The sequence below is a fragment of the Xiphophorus hellerii genome, chromosome 1, assembly GCF_003331165.1.
Source record: "Xiphophorus hellerii strain 12219 chromosome 1, Xiphophorus_hellerii-4.1, whole genome shotgun sequence".
NCBI lineage: Eukaryota > Metazoa > Chordata > Actinopteri > Cyprinodontiformes > Poeciliidae > Xiphophorus > Xiphophorus hellerii.
This window is the reverse complement of record NC_045672.1, coordinates 8670967-8689370: the sequence shown is the minus strand read 5'-3', so window position 1 is coordinate 8689370 and position 18404 is coordinate 8670967. Positions and strand designations below refer to the sequence as shown.

The window sequence follows — 18404 nt, the reverse complement described above, 5'->3', positions numbered from 1 at the left end:
ATAGAAAGCAACTTGGCGTACTAGAAACGCGTGACTACAAAGGTTCAGGCCGGAGCCGTTGTAAAAATGTAATTAATTGTGTTCAAATGTAATGTGCAAAAACCTATGTATTTAATTAATTAAAATGAAGGCGTTACATAAGCCCACACCAATTGTTACAGAAATCTCAAAACAAAATCTTAACCAGTTTTCTTTAGCTATAAGACTCAGTCAAAATGACCAGAAGAGAAAAAACTGGCCTATAACTTTTAAAATGATGTGGAACAGGCTTCACTTTCTGAATTGAGATGCATCAACACTTTAATATTTTGTGTACAGAAGCAAATAAGACACCAGGAGTAACTCTTATATAGATTTATATAAAAAAAAAACAAAGACAACCATTCCTGCTTCAACTTTCTGTTTATTAACGTGTTATGGAAAAAAAAAAAAAAAGAGAATAGCTTCTTGGACACATTTATCAAACTTGCCAATGCAAAAGTTAGAGTTGCAGGCTCTCGGTTACAAAAGTGAAAAGCACTTTACAGAGAACAGCTGAGACCAACGCTGGTGACGAACCAGCAGGTCTCTTTCCTATTAAAAGTCAGACAAATCACATTTGCCCTGGAATGCGTTTCTAACGGATCGTCAAGACACTAGACTGCTCCACGTCGACAAAAATCAACAAGTGACAAACGCATCGCCGTATAAAAAGTAGCAAATAGATTTATTTTCAGTAATAATACACTGTAAACCTGTGAATAAACATTATTATACAAAACAACAGCTTATTAGCGTTTTACATTTATGTACAGGGTTAAGAGGAATGACTGATCTGTTGAGTCGATTTAAAACCAAACATCTGGACGGTGGGCAGGTCCCGACAGACCTGTAACGTAGGCTGCACTGTGGGAAACGCAGCAAGTTTGTAACAATCCCTCAACATTCACACACAGACCATCACAGAGCCCACAGACATCGGTCTAAAAAAATATAGATTTTAAAATGTTTGGCGGATGCTTAAAGGAAAAATCTTTAAAACCAGACATCAGTAAGAAGGGGCTCGCAACAGCTTTGTGCCGCCTTCGATTCAGTAAACTACCTAAAACACAGCCATGTGTTCAGTTCTGCTAACAGGAAAGACAAACATGGCAAATGTTAGATAAAAAATAAAAAAACACAAATTTGGTAACCTCAAAATATCACTTTATCCTGATGATGGCAGTGTTTAAGGCACATTCTGCACAGTTGGGCCCCTGGATTCAGCTAAAGCAACTTTTAAGATCTCATTAGTTCTTAGTTAAACATGAACTGGAGTTTTTCTACTCTAGTGTAGTTTGGTCTTTGCTTCAGCAGAGAGAGTTGATTTCCTTTTAAAAAAAAAAAAGTCTCCCTGAATATGGAAAAAGTCTCGGAGCAAGCCAACAACAGCACTATGACGCCACGCGACTGTGTGTTTGGGTTCAACCCGAGAGTTGCAGTGTGTTGCTTTCCTTTTTGATTACACGTCCGAAATCGCTGCACTTTGACTTTTGCCAATACTAAAGTTAAGAGTTGGAGGCTCTCGGCGGCAGGCGAAAGGAGCGGTCCTTCAGAACTCTTCGTCCTCCGAGCTGAGGTAGTTCTGCTTCTTCCTCACGTTCCAGTGTAAACACGTGGCCAGGCTCTCGAACCAGTCGTTCACCGGGTCTCGGAAGCAGATGGAGGGAACGGGGAAGCAGGAAGTGGTGATGGTTATACTGGAATAGGGATGAAGGAAGAAAAAAAACAATATAAAAAGGTTGGTCCAAATGAGATCAGAACAAGGAAATAGGAAAACTTCCAGTAAAAAGAACAAAGAAGTGGCCACTGATGTGAAGTACCTGGAGGCGGAATCCCCTATTGAGCAACACTGGGCATTTTATTGCAGCTCTTTACAACAACCAGGAAGGTCATTACATCTGGATACGTTACATGAAGAGAGGGACTGAGTGTGGCTCAAGCCAATTAAAGAGCCTGACAAGTTTATGTAAAAAAGCCTGAGTGTTGAGGGTTGCCTTGTCCGTCTAACAGTTCTCACTCATTTATACTCAAGCAACCATTTATTACGACGGCGAGCAGCTCGGCGTGCGGACCGACCTGTCTCCGTGGCAGATCTCCTGTCTCTTCCTGCCGTCGAACGACACCCAGGCCGTGTTCCTGGCATCAGGGGACAGCTTTATCTGAGAGGAGAGGAGGAAGGAGGACATGCTCAGACCGCTTAGAGGAAACGCGGGCGCAGCTTTTACGACCAAAACATGCCGTCGAGTGTAAAGGCCAGAAACTAGATGACGAGAAAACGGACGCCCAGCTGATCATAGCCCCACAGTGCAGGAACACAAAATCTAAACGGAGTATTTTGGATCTGGCTTCTAGTGCAAATACCTTAGTGCACCTGAAATAATGCTAGAATAACCTACAAATGACATTCCAGCAAATTCGAGGAGCTTGTTCTGAGTCGATAATTAGTATTGATGAAAATGAACTAGTTATAAGTGAAATAATCTGCTGGTGGAACGAGACAGTTTCCCAATATTGTTAGTCAACGTCGTCGTCCCTTTAAATGCTTTGCTTTCAAATCCAATTGTTTTCACTGGGTTTTATTTAGGAGAGTCAAAGTAAACAGACGGAACATAAAATGTATGTAAAAAAAAATGTTCATGACATAAAAATCAAAACCTAGCAGTGATGTGATAAAATATGAAGAATATGTTAATTATTTGTGCAAGGTGTTTTATTCATTATAGTAATAATTCTGCCTCTTTGAATAAACGCTACACTTCTCTGCATCATTTCTGGCGAAAAGCTAACCGTTTGTTCTCCTTCCCTTTTTATTTTTAAACTTCAACTATCTAAAAATAATAAGCAAACAAAAACATTTGAATTTAGTTCATTTTTAACCTCTTACAAAACAACCAATTTTCCCCCAGAAAATTCCCCCACTTGCTCCCGTCTGTTGTTTTTTTTTTTTATGAAAACGCAGCTCCATTTCCAGCCAGAGGAGGCGCTGTTGAACACGTACCTGGAGCTCCACTCCAGCAGGCACCACGATGGGTCTGAAGGAGAGGGAGTGAGGACAGATGGGGGTGATCATGATGGCCGGGACGTTGGGGTGGATCATGGAGGCTCCGGCGGCCACCGCGTACGCCGTGCTGCCCGTCGGCGTGGAAACGATCAAACCTGAGGCAAAACAGAGACGCGAGGTGTTTCAAGGAAAACGAAGCACACGGTGAACAGGTTCACAATCAAAGACGCTAAAAATAGTGTCTCTCTTCATACGTAGGGAATTATTTGTCTTTAAAATCAAGTATAACAAGAGTTCAAAATTAACTAAATAAATGTACATTTTGAGATTTTTTCTTCTTTTGGCTTTCTTGTGTTACCTGAATTTTTCTGTCTTACCGTTATCCTTTCAACAAGAACATAATTTTGAGTAATTATATTCCTACCGCTTTCAATGTGCAAAAAAAACAAAGAAAGAAATGACAGTGTCGGCTTAATGACCCGTCTGCTCACCGTCTCCCTGCACCGTGGTGATCAGGTGTCCGTCCAGGAAGAGGTCCACGTTGGACAGGTAGGAGGAGGGTCCTCTGTCCACCACCACCTCGTTAAGAACCTGAAACACACAGACAGCGGGAGAGAAGGGAAGGAGTCAACTCTGGAAAAATCCTCTCCATGTCAGGATCGCGTTTGCTGCCAGCGAGGACACCGATACCGAGCGCAAGCCTGAAATATGCAGCTGGAGTGTCTGTCGGATGATGTCACACCCTGCTCGCCGCGTTGACCAACAACAACCACAGCGCCCAGCAGGCGGGGGCAGGGCGACACCACGAGCTGCTGTGGCCTAATTACGGTGCAGGAATCACGTCACGTACCTGATACTGCATGGCTTTGCGGCTGGTCTCCAGGTCCTTATTGGTCAGGATGATGCCCTTCTCGTCCACCGTGTCCTTCTTCTCCCAGTTCTCCTTGAGCACTCGCACCTGCAGGCGACTTCGCAGCACGATGGCGGCGTTTCCTGCAGGCAGAGGCACGCATGAGCGCACGACGCAAAGCTCCGCAGAGAAAGAATGACCGCTGCGGGACGACGGGCGGGTCGGGGAACACTCACTAACCTTCGATGATCTGCGTGACCTGAGACTGATACGTATCGAACTTGAACGGCGTCAGGAAGCCCAGGGAGCCCAGGTGGAAGGCCATGACGGGGGGGACGCTCTCCTGCAAGGAAATACACATTATGTAACAACGGGAAATATAGATACTGCGGGGTTTTCTTTGATTGTCTTTTCTGGGTGGATACCTGGAAAAGCGAAGACGCGTACAGCAACGTTCCATCTCCACCGAGACAGATGATGAAGTCCACACGATTGGAGATATCGTCCAGATCTGACCGACACAAACACCATTAAACATGTACAATTTAGGTTCGTAATGCTATCGGAAAATCGTTAACTACAAAAAGAAAAGGCCATTTTGCTGAAAGAACACAGCAGAAATTAAGTCAAAACTGTACTATATATATATATATATATATATATATATATATATATATATATATATATATATATATATATATTATTGCAATTCAGGGTTTTTTTTTCTTAAAAAGGAATTTAAGTATTTGTTTATTTGCACATTTTAATGTATTTCTAACAGTACAAAAAAAGTGGCTAAATAAAAAAAATCAGCTAAATGTGCCTTTTTTTTTTTTTTTTTTTTACCGATTCATCAATAAATCATCAGAAAATAAAATAAAATAAAAACATAAACCAACGGTTAATCGGAGCGATCTGAATCGGTACCTTCTCTGAAAGTGCAAAATTTCTTAGTGATGGCGGCGAAAACTTCGTCGCCTGAAATGGCCGGATCATCCAGGACCTTCTTCTCCACGTAAACCATCAGGTCCTTCACCTGCAGCGACGCAGAGACAACAGACGCGTTGACGCAGAAGGAAGCGGCGTGAAAAGGACAGGGCGATCGGGAGCGCTGTTACCTCGGTGAGGAACGTGCAGAGCTCCTTGAACGGCTGAAGCAGGCTGGCATCTCGGATCTTCTTGATGACAAGGACACTTTTCGGAGGCTTGTTCCACGTCAGTCTCTGGCTGGCAGGATCCTGAATATGCCTGAAGGAGACAAAATAAACTTTAGGAGGAACCAAACACCCAAAGAATACATCGCATAGCAGCCAAGAGAGCTGATATAAGAGCTGTTAACCGAAAAAAGCTGCATCATAACCAGGACTGATTAGCATCTATCCAATTAGACACATCAGATTAAAGTCTAGCTTCGTCGTTCTGCAACGCCTCACCTCTTCTCGACCCTAAAAGGTGAGCCAAATGTCCCCAACAAGCGCAGCAGCAAACCAAGAAAGCTTCTCTGAAGAAAGGAGAAGTGCGTTCAGATGAGAAACGGGGTCACAGAAGTTCATTCTCGGAAAAACGATTACATAAATATGACTGAACCGACTTTGTGGTGCCTAAAAATACTCCGAATCAAAAGCTGAATATGGAAAGTGCCAAAGGGAATCCCAGAGTCTGCTTCTGTTGGTTAGCTTCATTAGCTACAGATGGCAGACAGAACAGCACGCCGCCTTTATTTCTAACAGAATGGCTCGTCTGTGTTCTTCTTATGCAACGGTGACATCTTTACATCAACCAAACTCTTGAGTGTCTAGAAAGGTGGGATGGATGAAGGCCATCAGGAGGTTTTTAAATAGTTTGCAGAAGCCGCCCCTCTCCCACTTGTTGCTGTGAACTGCAACATGTTCCCTCTCCAGTCTCCTACGTCCAGTACAGTCTCCTATGAAGACCATTCAATCAAATCGGTCTAGAAAATATTTTTTTTAGTGGCACATCTAATTTTTAAAAGTTTAAATGTAGAAAAATTGAAAACCCAGTTGTTCTGCTTCAGCGCGGCTCTTTAAACATGAAACACTTAGAATATTCTGAACATTTTGAAAACTTTAAGCTGGCATTTAAGCTCCATCTTTGGGTGCCTCAATGGATTTGAACAAAAAACCAAAAAAAATCCAATTATTGTAAATAATGAAAGCTGCAACAATCAATATGCTGCACTGGTTAACGAGGAGTAGAAATAATTACTGCTTTTCGCTTTAAGAGAAAATTGATTACATAACGGTAGATATTTGTTAGATGAGGTTGTTTTTTGTGTAAATACCTACTGATAAGTGAACCACAACAGTAGATACACAAACTGGAAATACAAGCAGGTTGACACCAATATCATTTAGGCATCAACACACATTATCACCATCATCATGCATTCAATCTTCAGAAACAGAAAGAGGAGTATGGATGAAATGGAGATCTCTGACTTCAACTGGACAAATCGCCACAATGTGATCACATTTCAAGTTCCTCTTTTTTTTTCTTTTTTTAAACCAAAACCTCCCCCCACGCTGCAACACAACCAAACACAAAACCTCGTAACCTTCAAAAAGGCAGAGCTGGGATGTTTTAAACAGAAACTAACCCAGATCTAGAGAAGTCTCCCCCGCCTCTCTCTTCCCCAGAAAACACTGACCAGAACAGCTTCCCTGTGAACCGGAGGAGACAAAGCGATCCGGCCATGACCCTCTGATCTATTCAGGACCAGTTCCTCGTCGGATCACCTCAAAGTGTCCACACCCCGACCTTTCATTCAGCCGGTTTGTGCCCAACCCACATCCCGCCTTTGATAACACTAACACACGCTGTTAGCAGCGACTACTTGCGTTCGTCGCTCCACTTGTAGGAATCTGTTGTTCTCAGCCAAGAACTGATGATTTACAGCCAGGTCTGGTTATAATTGACCCCTCTTCACAGATTCCTTTATGGGTGGGGAAAAAAAAACAGTGAATTTCTCACCATTTCCAGACTTTGTTCTCGCTGTGGCTCCCCTGTGTCTCCTCTGTTACAGACTGGTTAAACTTCATGGCTCTAAAAAAAAAAGTAAAACCGACGCAGCTGCAGGTGGACTCAGCAGGTTCTTTCCCGATGGTTGCGTCTCTCAGAACAGCGCATCCCGCCTCTAACAACTACACATTTTGAAGCTCCCACAAAACAAAACTCCCGTGTTGTAAGTTGAGAAGCGGCGCTCAGGCCTCCCGGGGATCAGCTGAGAAACTCTAAGAGCTGCAGCAACTGAGACTGTAATTGTCCCCGACAGGCCTTGGCACTAAAACCTTCTCTGCAGCTCTGCTCCTGAGGTTAAGCTCTCGCTCCTCTTAAGGCCTCTCTGCATGCTGGGCTCCGCCCAGGCAGCCGAGCTGGCCCCGCCCACTCCACTCCCCATCTCCTCGTTGGACAGGTGTGACTCACTGAGCAACACAACCTCAGCTGCCATCTACGGCGGCACATTTACTTCAACGCCAAAGTGTTTCCACCTGCATGACCTCATTCTGCGCCTTGACCAGCAACAGGAAACAACGTAACTGGTCTGAGGCAACAGCGCCACTGGGTTTTATTGGAAATCAACAGGATGATGCATTAAAGCTTTCCCGTGTGCTGTTACTGTAAGGAAGTAAAAATATGTTTTAATAATAAAATTAAGCGTGACCTGCAGGGCAAACTCCGCTTCATGCACGGCATTTGCAGCAATGTTTTCTTAGAACAGTGACGTTCTTTGCAGTGATGTCGCAATAAGAAATCAATCGCATGATGAAAGAAATTGAGCTCGATAACTTCCATTCTGATGATTCATATTTTTCGAAGGGCAATTTTATTAACACTTAATTTGCCATTTTTGGTTGTGTTTTATTTGGGATGCTTAAAACTTCTTCCAATCCCAGTGTGGAGTGCTCTATATGAAATTAAAGTCTGCTGTTGTTTGAGGGAACAAATTTGCATTATTATCCCGTTTATCAACATGTTACCTTAAAATGGCCTCAAAACAACAACGCTATCGTTTATCGCAATCTTCGCAACTTCTGGGTCAATTTATTGACGAGGAAAATTTGCTATGGCGACAGGCCTAATGGTGCATTTAAGGGTATCGGAGTAAAATAGGTTAAATCACAAAGCTCGTCACTAAAGTACAGAGTTTTATCTCTAAGTTTATCTATCATGTGCGTTAACACGTGAAATATTTATAAGTCGCTGTACCTCATGCCTGTGTTGACAGTGCATGGAAGTATTTCAGCAGGGTGCCTGAGGGCTGAGTGAGGGCCTGGATCATCTGGTGTCCTGAATCCTGAAGGAGTGTGACTAAGAAGGGAGGAGACTCTGAAGGGTACAACCTTAACTACGAATAATGGAATGTCACCTTTTCACTTTCACATAACCAGCCGTTCCGGAAACGCACGTCTGCCGTCGCTGCGCGGCCGTAGGTACACACGACTCAGCAACGCACGCCTTGGCCGGTGTTCGTACGCAGTCTAAACAGAGAGATAATACAGGGCGTACTGAAAGGTTTTTAAACAAGCCGTCGGCGGATTGTTGCGTCTCTTATTTCAAGGCCGTGTGCTACAGGCTTCAGTTCTCATGGATGAAAACTGAAGCGTAATAGTTTCACGATAACAAGTTGCAGTTTGTTTGTGTCTTTTTCTTGATCCCGTTGGTAGGAATCAGCATGACATCATGCAGTAATTAGCAAACTTGTTGCCATGGCCACAAAGCGTCTGCTGAAATCCATCTCTTCTTTTAGCCAGCTAAACCTTATGATGTTTTAGTTGATGAAATTTATTTTGTCGTAGAGCCTCTTTCATATTTAGTCATTTTATTTCACGTAGAGATGGTACGCACTATAGAATGGAAATGAATTCAGGTTATATTACTTTTATCATTTTAAACAACAATGGGGGCTATTTGATTGGTTTGCGATTCTCTTCATCAGTTTCATGTCGCCATTTTTTGAAAATGAAAACCTTTCTCCTTTTGTCACAGATCTAACTTTACCGCATGAATCGTCCTTGCTAATGACAAAAACTTGGACAAAGACTTTTATCAGCTAAATACTGGATTCAATTACAGCCTTTTGTTGTGATTTAACGCTCTGTAAATAGATGAAATGAGGCGGAAGTGACCCCTCTTACATCAGACCATCTGCTCCAACGTTTCTTCAGAACAGAACTTCTCATCTGACAAAAGTATTTGCAGCGAGTTAAAAACGACATCTATGCCAAGATTTTTTTTGGCAAACTACAATGAGAAAGTATGTTAGAAATGTCAGAATGTCTTAAATTTGTTCCCTGTAAATTCTAAGAAATGACATAAAAAGAAAACGAGGTGGAAAGGTGTGGAGGTGATCAATACAATAAATGAACTGTCCTCGGTTTAAATTCCTCAATTAAAAATGGTTCAGGTTAGAGATAAAAGAAATAATTAGCATTGTTTTTTTTTTTGTTTTTTTTAAAAAGTGGATTTTGGTGTGATTTGTACAAGAATCAGAGAAATGTCGACCCAAATTAAGATAAAAAAAAAAGAAAACACCTCAGCCTCACCTGACATGACGAAGTCTTCAGCATAAACACTTTACCTTTGTCTCCCATGCCTAATCATCCTTTCCTATGACAATTGCCCCGACTGGTCTTTCCCAAAACTGTTTCCACCCAGCACATTGTTAGAGACAAAGATAGCCTGGTTCTGCTTCTTTTAGCCCGTCGAGCAGCTTTAAGGATGCTAATCCTACAGACACAGCGAGCGGGAAACAGGCAGCAAACAGAAGCTTACGTGATGGAGGGTGTCAGTAGGTCATCATTTAGTCCAGGCTTTGACTAATCAAAAGAAAAACAAAGGCTGGGATTCTTTCATAACAATAAGGGGACTTAAAACAATATGCTAACAACAATTAACGATCTGTGTGACTCAGTTTGGGACGATAATGAGACGAGGTGGCACAAAAGCAACCGAGTATTTCAAAATTGTATCGGTGTTTGCATTACATAATAAAAACAGGAGATGTTTACAGGGTTTGGTCCATGTCATTGTGTGTGCAAATGATGGCATGGCACAAAGAAAAAGTGTTTTAAGTAGGAATGTACCTACAAATGACCTGATTGCTATATTTTTAGCTTTGTTAAAGCTGGCCTAGCCTGGTTACTGCCTTCCTATGCAGTTCTAATCGATTCTAATCTCTCTCCACTTCTCCTTCTGTGATTTCTCCCATTTACATAGATTCCTCTGGCCAAATGTAAACCGGGGCAATCAGTGAAGAGAAGGAGAAGATGTGGACGATGGCCTCGATTTTCTGCGCTGTTTTAGAATTGTAGTCTGCCTGTAGTTTTGGCAATGGAGGAAGTGAACGTAGCAATCCAGTTGGCCACACTTCCAATTATTGAATTGACATTAATAGCTGCCTCGTCGAGGCACTTCTCTCTTAGCAGTGGAGTATGGTTTCTTACAGCGCAGGCAATTTCCAGTAAGATCTTTAGCATCAAACTGACACATTACATACATCACAAGTAAATATTAGGTAAAATATATAAGTTCAATAAAGTCCATGCCTCCAGGAAGTAATCATTTTTCAACAGCCAAGGGTCAAGACTCTAAGGAGCTGGTTTTTAACCAGACTACAGCTGACAAGTGGTTGGTTAAAAAAAAACACAATAATTGCTCTTCTGGGGCAGCAAGATGGCTCTAAACAAAGTCTTCAATGAAGTCAACCTTGACAATCAACGGAGTTTTTTACCTTCTCTCTCTGCGTGCATTGTTACAGAGATCAATTCCAGCAGCGCCACAACATCTTAAAACAATTTGATAACTAAAATGATCACATCTAGGCATCAACAGGTAAAGTCATGAGGATTTATCTCTTGGTTATGGTTACCTAACTACCTCCTCAGGGGGCTTGCATGTCTGATCATAAAGTGGTTAGTAATTCTCATCAGCGTGCAAATGGCCATACAGACTCAAAGTTAGCCATTTTCAGTATCATTAAGGTGTCAAGATACAAAGTCAGATAAAACACCTGCAAGATTAAATGAGAAACTATAATTTCTGGATGTCTCAGGACATTTCTGCAGTAAATTCCGGCTGCGAGAGAGCAAGAGAAAGCAAGACTTAAAAAGATGCCAAGAAAGTGAAACATTTTATGTTAAAGTTGCTCCGTTTTACTCTTTGATCAACTCTGTCATGGCAGGTGTTGGATTCAGATAAGCATTTGGAAACTACAGGCTGTAGGTACTCTGAAGAGAGCCAACTAGCTTACTGTAGATTAAAAAAAATGCAAAAGATATAAATATCAACTCATCATTTTGTAGTTGTTTTAGCATGCAGTTTTAAAAGGTTTATCTCATAGGAGGAGGGTTAGAGAACAATATTTTGAATTCTAATTTCATATTTTCACAGTTCTTAAAGAGAAATCAGAATCGACCACAATCAGCAATGCCAGCAATGGCCACAAACGTCTGATCCATCCACCTCTAGTCATGTTGCTCCAAAAGCAAAAACAATCACTTCTCAGCTGCTAAAATACACCTGGAAATCACCAAACATCGGTTCGTTATGTTTGGTCACTCCCGCAGCTGCACTATCAAACCCTTTGATCTGTTTTGGCAGATTGTTGGAGAAACTGCTAGCAGAGCCAAAAACAACAACCTCAATGCATCGCATAGTTGAGATTCTTCTTTCCATTAGCTTTCATAAGGAGTTCACTTCAGTTATGCAACAGTGACACTTCTCTGTGTTCAGACTCACCACAACATCAGATGACCAATGAGTAACGAGACCTTCTAGGGAATAACTGACCATTAAAATACTAATGTAGAGGCAGAGCTCCTGTTATCCGCAGATCAAAAGCTGCACACACACTTTGAGTCACATTGGGATTCATCATCTCTGAAAGATAATCAGTTTTTTGCTTTCCCAATCAAAACAAAGTAGTAATGTTTTTGGGTTTTTTTTTACTTCAGTGCATGTTGTGCGTCATGCAAGTTAACCTGTGGCCCACAAAGATACGCCATTCAAGATGTACCTGTTGAACTTACGTCACTTACATTTCAATCAGTCACCTGATCTATGGGTTGATCTGACAACTGCAGACATTGCTGGGTGTGACTCCAGGGAAGTTTAATATCAAAGAGCCTTCAGGATAAACCACATTAGCTCCAGCAAAATCACGCTAAGCCCACAGAGCAGCAAGGCTGTGATTGTGCATTTAAAGAACAAATGATTCTTTGTCTAACTACCAAAGGAGCATTTTTTTGTTGTTGTAGTTCAGGTTTTCATTTGGTGCCTGATTCTTTGCATGAAGGACTACATTTACAAATAACCATTTAAGGTTTTTCATCTTTTTGGTTCACACTTCCTTCACAAGTTACACAAGAGGACATGGAGACACTTGAGTGAAAGAGTTGTGAGGTTAGGAGCTTCTAGAAAACAAATTTGAGCAGAAATAGTCCAGGATGAAAACATTTGATCTACACTAGATGTTCAGTAAAGACTTAGATTTCCCCCCTTTCGGAAACAAATAATAAAGTGTGAAATGTGTTTTTGCAGACTAAGGAAAAAAATTGTTTCTTTATTGGATGTTGCGTGCAGATAGCTGCCTTGTGGTTCATTTGCACATAGCGTTCTAGATGTTTCTGCAAGATAAAAATTACTACTCTGACAATTAAAAACTTAAATATACGAATCCTTCCACTGTGTGAAAAACAACATGCTTTTTTGCAGATCGAAGCCTAAAGCAATTTTAATGTGAAAACTGTGTGTGTGCATGCACCAACCAAAAAGCGTTGCAGCCAGTGGGACTTTAGGGTTGTGCTAGGAGTCTGCAGCTACATGCTAATGGTAACTCTACTACTACTGTACATCACTTCACTGCCATGTCTTTCAGGAAGGAGCCCAGGAAAAATCTGCCTTCAGAATAAGAGCCGCGTCTTCTTAGGTGTTCAAAAGTGTCATTTGCACTCCCACCAAATTATTCATGTTAGACAGGTGGAGGTTTCATGCCACCAGAAGCTGGCTGTATCACAGTGGATATTCCATATTAAGCTAGTTACTAACAAAGAAATAGAAAAAAAAAAGTTTTTTGTCCAACTTACATCACAGCATGTGGATTCTGGAGCATGCATGCCTTCGGGCCAAATGTGGTGACAGGACTCGGTCCATGAAGCCACTGAGTCCTCCTGGAAGAGAGAGGAACAAACATCCAGCTCTATAAAGTTGATTTTGTTTCCAGAAAGAGTAATTTGATAACAACAGCATAACCTGACCTCTGGAGTAAAGACATCTCACATTTTTCTACACCAGTCTTCTGGTTCACATTTCAAATCAATTATTTCGTTTTGCAATTTCTTGACATTCCTTGAGCTGAACATATTTACAAGCGTGACTATTTTTGTCCATCATCAAGTGACGCGTAGAGATTCCTGCACTTAGTCTGCAGCAATAAACCCTTACGCCGAATCTGCGGTGAGCAACAGTTAATTTGGCGCCTTTGCCGAGTCATACGTGGAGTAAGGAGTCATGTAGTGCTTAAAAACAAACACATTTACCTCTTGTAGCTGTAGCCCAGAAAATAGAAGTCAATGTTTAATGATCACCAACACACTTTCTCCAAACAACAACCAAAAAAGTTGTGGTTTGTAGCAAAGCAGGTTTCTTAAAAGGGAGAAATAAATCTTACAACACGTTGTGTCACTTCACATCACTTTACTGAGTCAACCAACTCTCCTACTCTGACTCACTGAGCTTAAATTTAGCTGTTTCAAGCTACTTTTATTTGTATTTGAGATCACTGAAATAAATTAATCCAACATCGAAAAATGAAACTGTAAATGAGTTGCTGTAGCAAAATTTTAATTTAAATGAATTTAAAAGAGCGTTGTCGCCGTTAAAGTCTCCAACAACACAAGAAAAAAGTAACTAGATTTGTCAGTTGCTGTTTTTTTCTATAAAAAGTCGCTAGAGATGTCTGAAAAGTTAAGCTTTAAATGACCTTTTAGAGTGAAATTTCCTCTCCTGAGTTGGATGCACTTATTTTAAATGCATCATTCATCCAGAAATAAGGACGCCACAGGATGACAAACACAGGGTTTTTTAAAAAATGTTTTAAAAATAAACACTTTTAAAAGAAAGGCGGCTCTGACGCAAGTTGATTTTTGTAACTCCTGCAACCACTTGAGAAAAAAAGGGGCTAAATGTAAATTATTGCATCACATTCAGCATATAAATAAAGGAAAAGGGGATTTCTGACACTCAAAAGCAGTAAAAAAAAAAAAAACATGTTTCACAACATACTTGTGTGGGTAGAAAAAAGAAGACAATAATGTTGCCTTTGTGGGAGTTCGTTTCAACATCTTGGGAGATGTTCACTCTTTTTTCTTTTTACAGATTTTCTCATCTCGCAAACGGATACCAATTACTGACCACATCGACAAGGAACAAACACGTCCAGCCTCTTCAGGTTTTCCCTTCATCAGGCTGTTTCAAAGAAGGCTGCAGGATCTGTCCACACACGGGCTGATTTCTCAAGTGACGAGAGTTTGTGCAACAGATAATGTGACAATGTTGTTGAGGACACGTTTCTAATGCAAGCCGCTAAAAGCAGAAGTCGCTCTGAAGCGTCACCAACAGGGGGATGGTTGCTGCAGCATCGCAACACAGAGGACCTCAGAAACCAATTATCTGATTTTCAATTATTTGAAATCAAATGGACTGACAGGAGATCTGGCTGTGTTACAAGCTCTCCCTCTGCTGGTGATTTTGTGTCATGTAATCTTGTTTTTATTTTTAGCCACCCCGCCCTCCTCCACCCCCACTTCCTCACATGAACCTGGACAAATCTGATTATAGGGGTAGATAGGGAGGGGAACAGGAAGCCTGGCTCAATTTTCACTGCAGGCCTCCTCTTCCTGCTGCTCCATGGGGATTTTTGGAAGCCTTCCTGGGTTTTTTAATTTATTTTTTCTGGTATTCTGCTGGTAACATGGTTACATAGTAACATGTAACCATGTTACTATGGTTACAGGGAGGATACCAGACTCTGCAGACCATTTTTGTTGCGACTTGTCTCGTCTCCTTTTGTTGATTTTGGCCAGCTAACCAGTTTTGGTTGGTTGACATTTTTATTTTTGTATATATTGTACAAATCATACACAACTTTGGTTGAGAAAAAGAAAAAGCATAATTGCAGGAATTCTATCGAGAAACATAACTGTGACCAAACCTCAAAATCCTGAAAACATTCACAAGCTGACAAAAACACGTCTGGGTGATGAAGCGAAAACGGGGGTTGGAGGGGAGTACATTCAGCTCTGTTTGCAGTTAATGGAAATTAAATGCAAAATTTCCAGGCAGATAGTGCTATTTAAAAGCATGCATTTAAATATGAAACATGACGTAAAAGAAATTTGACACTGAAGTTGGTCTTTGTCTCTTTAAGAAGCTCCTGCTCGGCTGGAAACTGCAGTTTCGAGGAGGAGCTTTAAGACACCTCTTGAATGGCTGCCATTAGACATTCAAGGATTTCTCAAAGATGTGTTTAAAAAAATCAAAACAACAATCCAGGTATGTTTTTGATGAGGGAATAACATTATGATATGACGTAAAGCTCAAAAAAGTGGATTTCACATAATATCGCCCCTTTAAAGGCAATGACATCACAAGAGACGAGAATCGATCTGATCAGCTGGCATTAGCAGACGAGCAAATCTTGACATATCCAGACAGTTGCAGGAGTTGTGACGGATGATGCTGTAGAAGCTGAAGCAAATCACTTTGCAGTTTTTTCATCAGACGGATTTTCATGAACTTGTGGAACAAGTACATCCTGTTTTCTGCCTGCGTAACTTTAAATATATGCAGCTACAGTGGGACTATATGGTGAAACAACTTGTACTAGACCTGTATAGGTCTGCTGACCTTAACAGGTTGGTAGCTTTACTTATTTTTCTGTGAGGTACATTCAGTGATATTTAGCGGAAAAGCAACCCTGGAGTCTAGATTTTTGGCTGTTTTTCCAAACTATTCCCCATTGGAAAGCTTCTTTTGACTAATGTGTAATTTACATTGAAAAGAGCTTATAATAAGAAAGACAGTGTATAAAAAGGGGTCCATCGTGTTGTGATATGCAGTGGGTACCTGGTTCCTACTGACCTGTGTTCTGAGTAAGTGGCTGAGGAGGTGCTCAGACTGCGGGCCTTCATGCGTTGAGCGGAGCGGCGACCTGTGATTGGTGCTCCCTCACAGGTGGAGCAGCAGAAGGTGGGGGCCTCCAGTCGCACCTCTGATCCACCGTCCATCTCTGATTGCCAGGCTGTAAGTGAACTGACAAGTCAACACTGTTGAGCCATTGTGCACGGATAGTTACAAAACAATAATGTCCTGTGTAACCTGACTGGTGTGCATGGGAGGAACCCATGCAGCTTTGTTTCAGAACTCCTCAGTGGGGAAAGATAAAAACTTGCACAACTCTAAGTGAGGAAACGTAAATAATGCAAGCACACTCCTCTATACAGCGTGGCTGTTAAAACTCTTGCCGTTTTAAAATTATCTTTTGCGTTTCACGAAAACCTCCAAGAGGATACAGAGCAGCTTCAAGTGAAAAGTTCAACCTGCTCAACAACTTGTTTATATCATTTTCGGTGTCGCTCCATGATGCTGTAAGTTAGCAGGCCAAATTTTCACAATTATGTAAGCTTTAGCATAAGCTAAAAGCTTGTTATTACTATTATTGGCAGTCCGGCAAGCTTTTTTTTTATTTTTATTTTTTTAAAAGAAAAGTACGACTTAAAGAAAGTCTAAAAATGCCGCATTTGGAGCAGAGAGAGATTAATGGCTACGTGTGAAGGAAGGAATCATGAAGCAGCTAAACTAGTGAGTTAGCGAGTTAAGCTCCCGGTTAGTCGTGGAAAATACCGCGTCACGCTGTTTCTGACGTCCAACTTTACCTTTTCAGCAGAAAACCTCACAGCAGGACAGCTCGGCTGAAGCTCAGAAAACTGCCGGAGGATTACAGGGTAAGACTACAGCGTTTCACCATCTTCCTTCACTGGACAGCTGTCAACAGTCAGCTCACCGCTTCCTGGTCCCGACCGACCAATCAGTCGCTCTCAAACTGGTGACGTCAAATAGCAAGTTCCTCACCTTGTCCAGATAAAGGAGTAAAACGACATTTGCACGAAAAGAAGAAATAATACTATTTTATTTTATTTTTTAAAGTCGCAACCAATATTAATGCAATGTATCGTCACTATTAATAAAATAGTAAACATAATAAATTAAAAAGGCACAAGAAAGGTAATTATAATCACAGGTGGGGGAAAAAAAGTTAAAAGAGAACAAATGATCTTTTTCAGCATTATGTTCGACTTAGAGGTGGGTAATACCTAATTACATTTACTCAGTTATATTTATTTGAGTGAAAGTTCGGGGAAAATGTACTTTTAGTGGTTTTACTGCACCATATTTTTTCTTTTTCTTGAGTAATTATGAAGTATTGCTTTTTACCCAAATAAAATCCCTGGCTGTTCCCTCCACTGTGAGTAACTTCATTTAATGAAGAACAAACAGGTTTTAAGCAAACATGCAGGCTCACACTTACAGTTCACGCTAAGGTGACACCCCATACACAAGCTTTGTTCTTGGAGGTCACATGAACATAAACATAAAAGTACTTTATCCTATTCTAACATTACCTACTGTAAGTATTTCATAGGCTTTATTTAAAAATGTTTTGTGCATGTGAAGTGCTTCTTCAGCTTGAATTTGTTATCTTCTAATCCAATATTTTTTTGTGTTAATCTTTTTATTCATTAGTGGTGGGGTTTTTATTCCTGAATATGCACACAACTTTATGTTTTAAAATGATTTAATATGTAAAATTAAATCATTTTACATATTAAATCAGACGTTATGATGTTACTCAAGTAGCTTTTTTTATGAAATGCATTTTTTCTATCATTGCTTTCTTTGACGACTACTTTTTGCTTTTGCTGCAGTAAAAATAGATTGAAACAGCGCTGCCCTAATTTCAGTGCATTTCTTTTCTTTCTTTTTTTTTTTGCTACTCTAACCACTTCTGGTTAAATTGATAAAGTTTAATAAACAAATGATGCCAAACAGCTCTTCACAAAAATAAAAATATATAAATGTATAAAATAAACAACAAAGCTAAAACAATATTATTTGACAAAAAGAGAAAGTTAGGTTAAATTTATCTGGCCACGCTTAGGTTCAATCTCAGCCTTAATCCAAATTAGATGACATTAATTCTTAGCCCTAAAGTTCCACACACAATATTCCATAACCGTGGAATTTTATTCAAATTTGTTAAGAAAAAAAAAAAAGAATCAAAATAATATATTTAAATATTCAGTCTTTGCCATTACTCTCAAGTGAGCTAGGTACCTCCTGATTGAGGAGGTAAGTTCACCTTAGTAAATTCACGTAATTGAATAGAATTTGAAAAAGCACCTACACCCACACACCCACACCCACAACCCAAATAATGCAGCAAAGGGGAATTGT

The 18404-nt window shown here is 40.7% G+C and overlaps 1 protein-coding gene across 4 annotated transcripts; it reads right to left on the bottom strand.

Moving 5' to 3' along the window:
• Positions 1 to 679: 679 nt before the first annotated feature.
• Positions 680 to 16962, bottom strand: nadka (NAD kinase a). Of its 4 annotated transcripts, none has more exons than XM_032570607.1 (12): positions 16826 to 16962; positions 16032 to 16202; positions 12977 to 13060; positions 4991 to 5120; positions 4800 to 4908; positions 4298 to 4383; positions 4113 to 4215; positions 3873 to 4015; positions 3514 to 3613; positions 3020 to 3177; positions 2098 to 2180; positions 680 to 1718 (listed from the first exon to the last, which is right to left on the bottom strand). In XM_032570607.1, exons 2-12 carry the CDS (start codon positions 16175 to 16177, stop codon positions 1571 to 1573), a joined length of 1290 nt encoding a protein of 429 aa, XP_032426498.1. In that variant the 5' UTR covers positions 16178 to 16202; positions 16826 to 16962; the 3' UTR covers positions 680 to 1570. The 4 variants fall into 4 exon arrangements, with proteins under 4 accessions (XP_032426498.1, XP_032426516.1, XP_032426507.1 ...); XM_032570625.1 differs by having other exon boundaries at positions 16032 to 16191; positions 16826 to 16955; XM_032570616.1 differs by having other exon boundaries at positions 16794 to 16953.
• Between the last annotated feature and the right edge of the window lie 1442 nt (positions 16963 to 18404).

Bases quoted from the DNA above. Each gene is read 5' to 3' on its own strand.
- nadka (XM_032570607.1), bottom strand. From the start codon at position 16,177: ATGGACGGTGGATCAGAGGTGCGACTGGAGGCCCCCACCTTCTGCTGC. The intron at 5,121-12,976 runs GTAAGTTGGACA...TGTCTCCTTCAG, and splicing joins CAGAATCCACATGCTGTGAT to GCATATTCAGGATCCTGCCA. The intron at 4,384-4,799 runs GTACCGATTCAG...TGTGTCGGTCAG, and splicing joins ATTTTGCACTTTCAGAGAAG to ATCTGGACGATATCTCCAAT.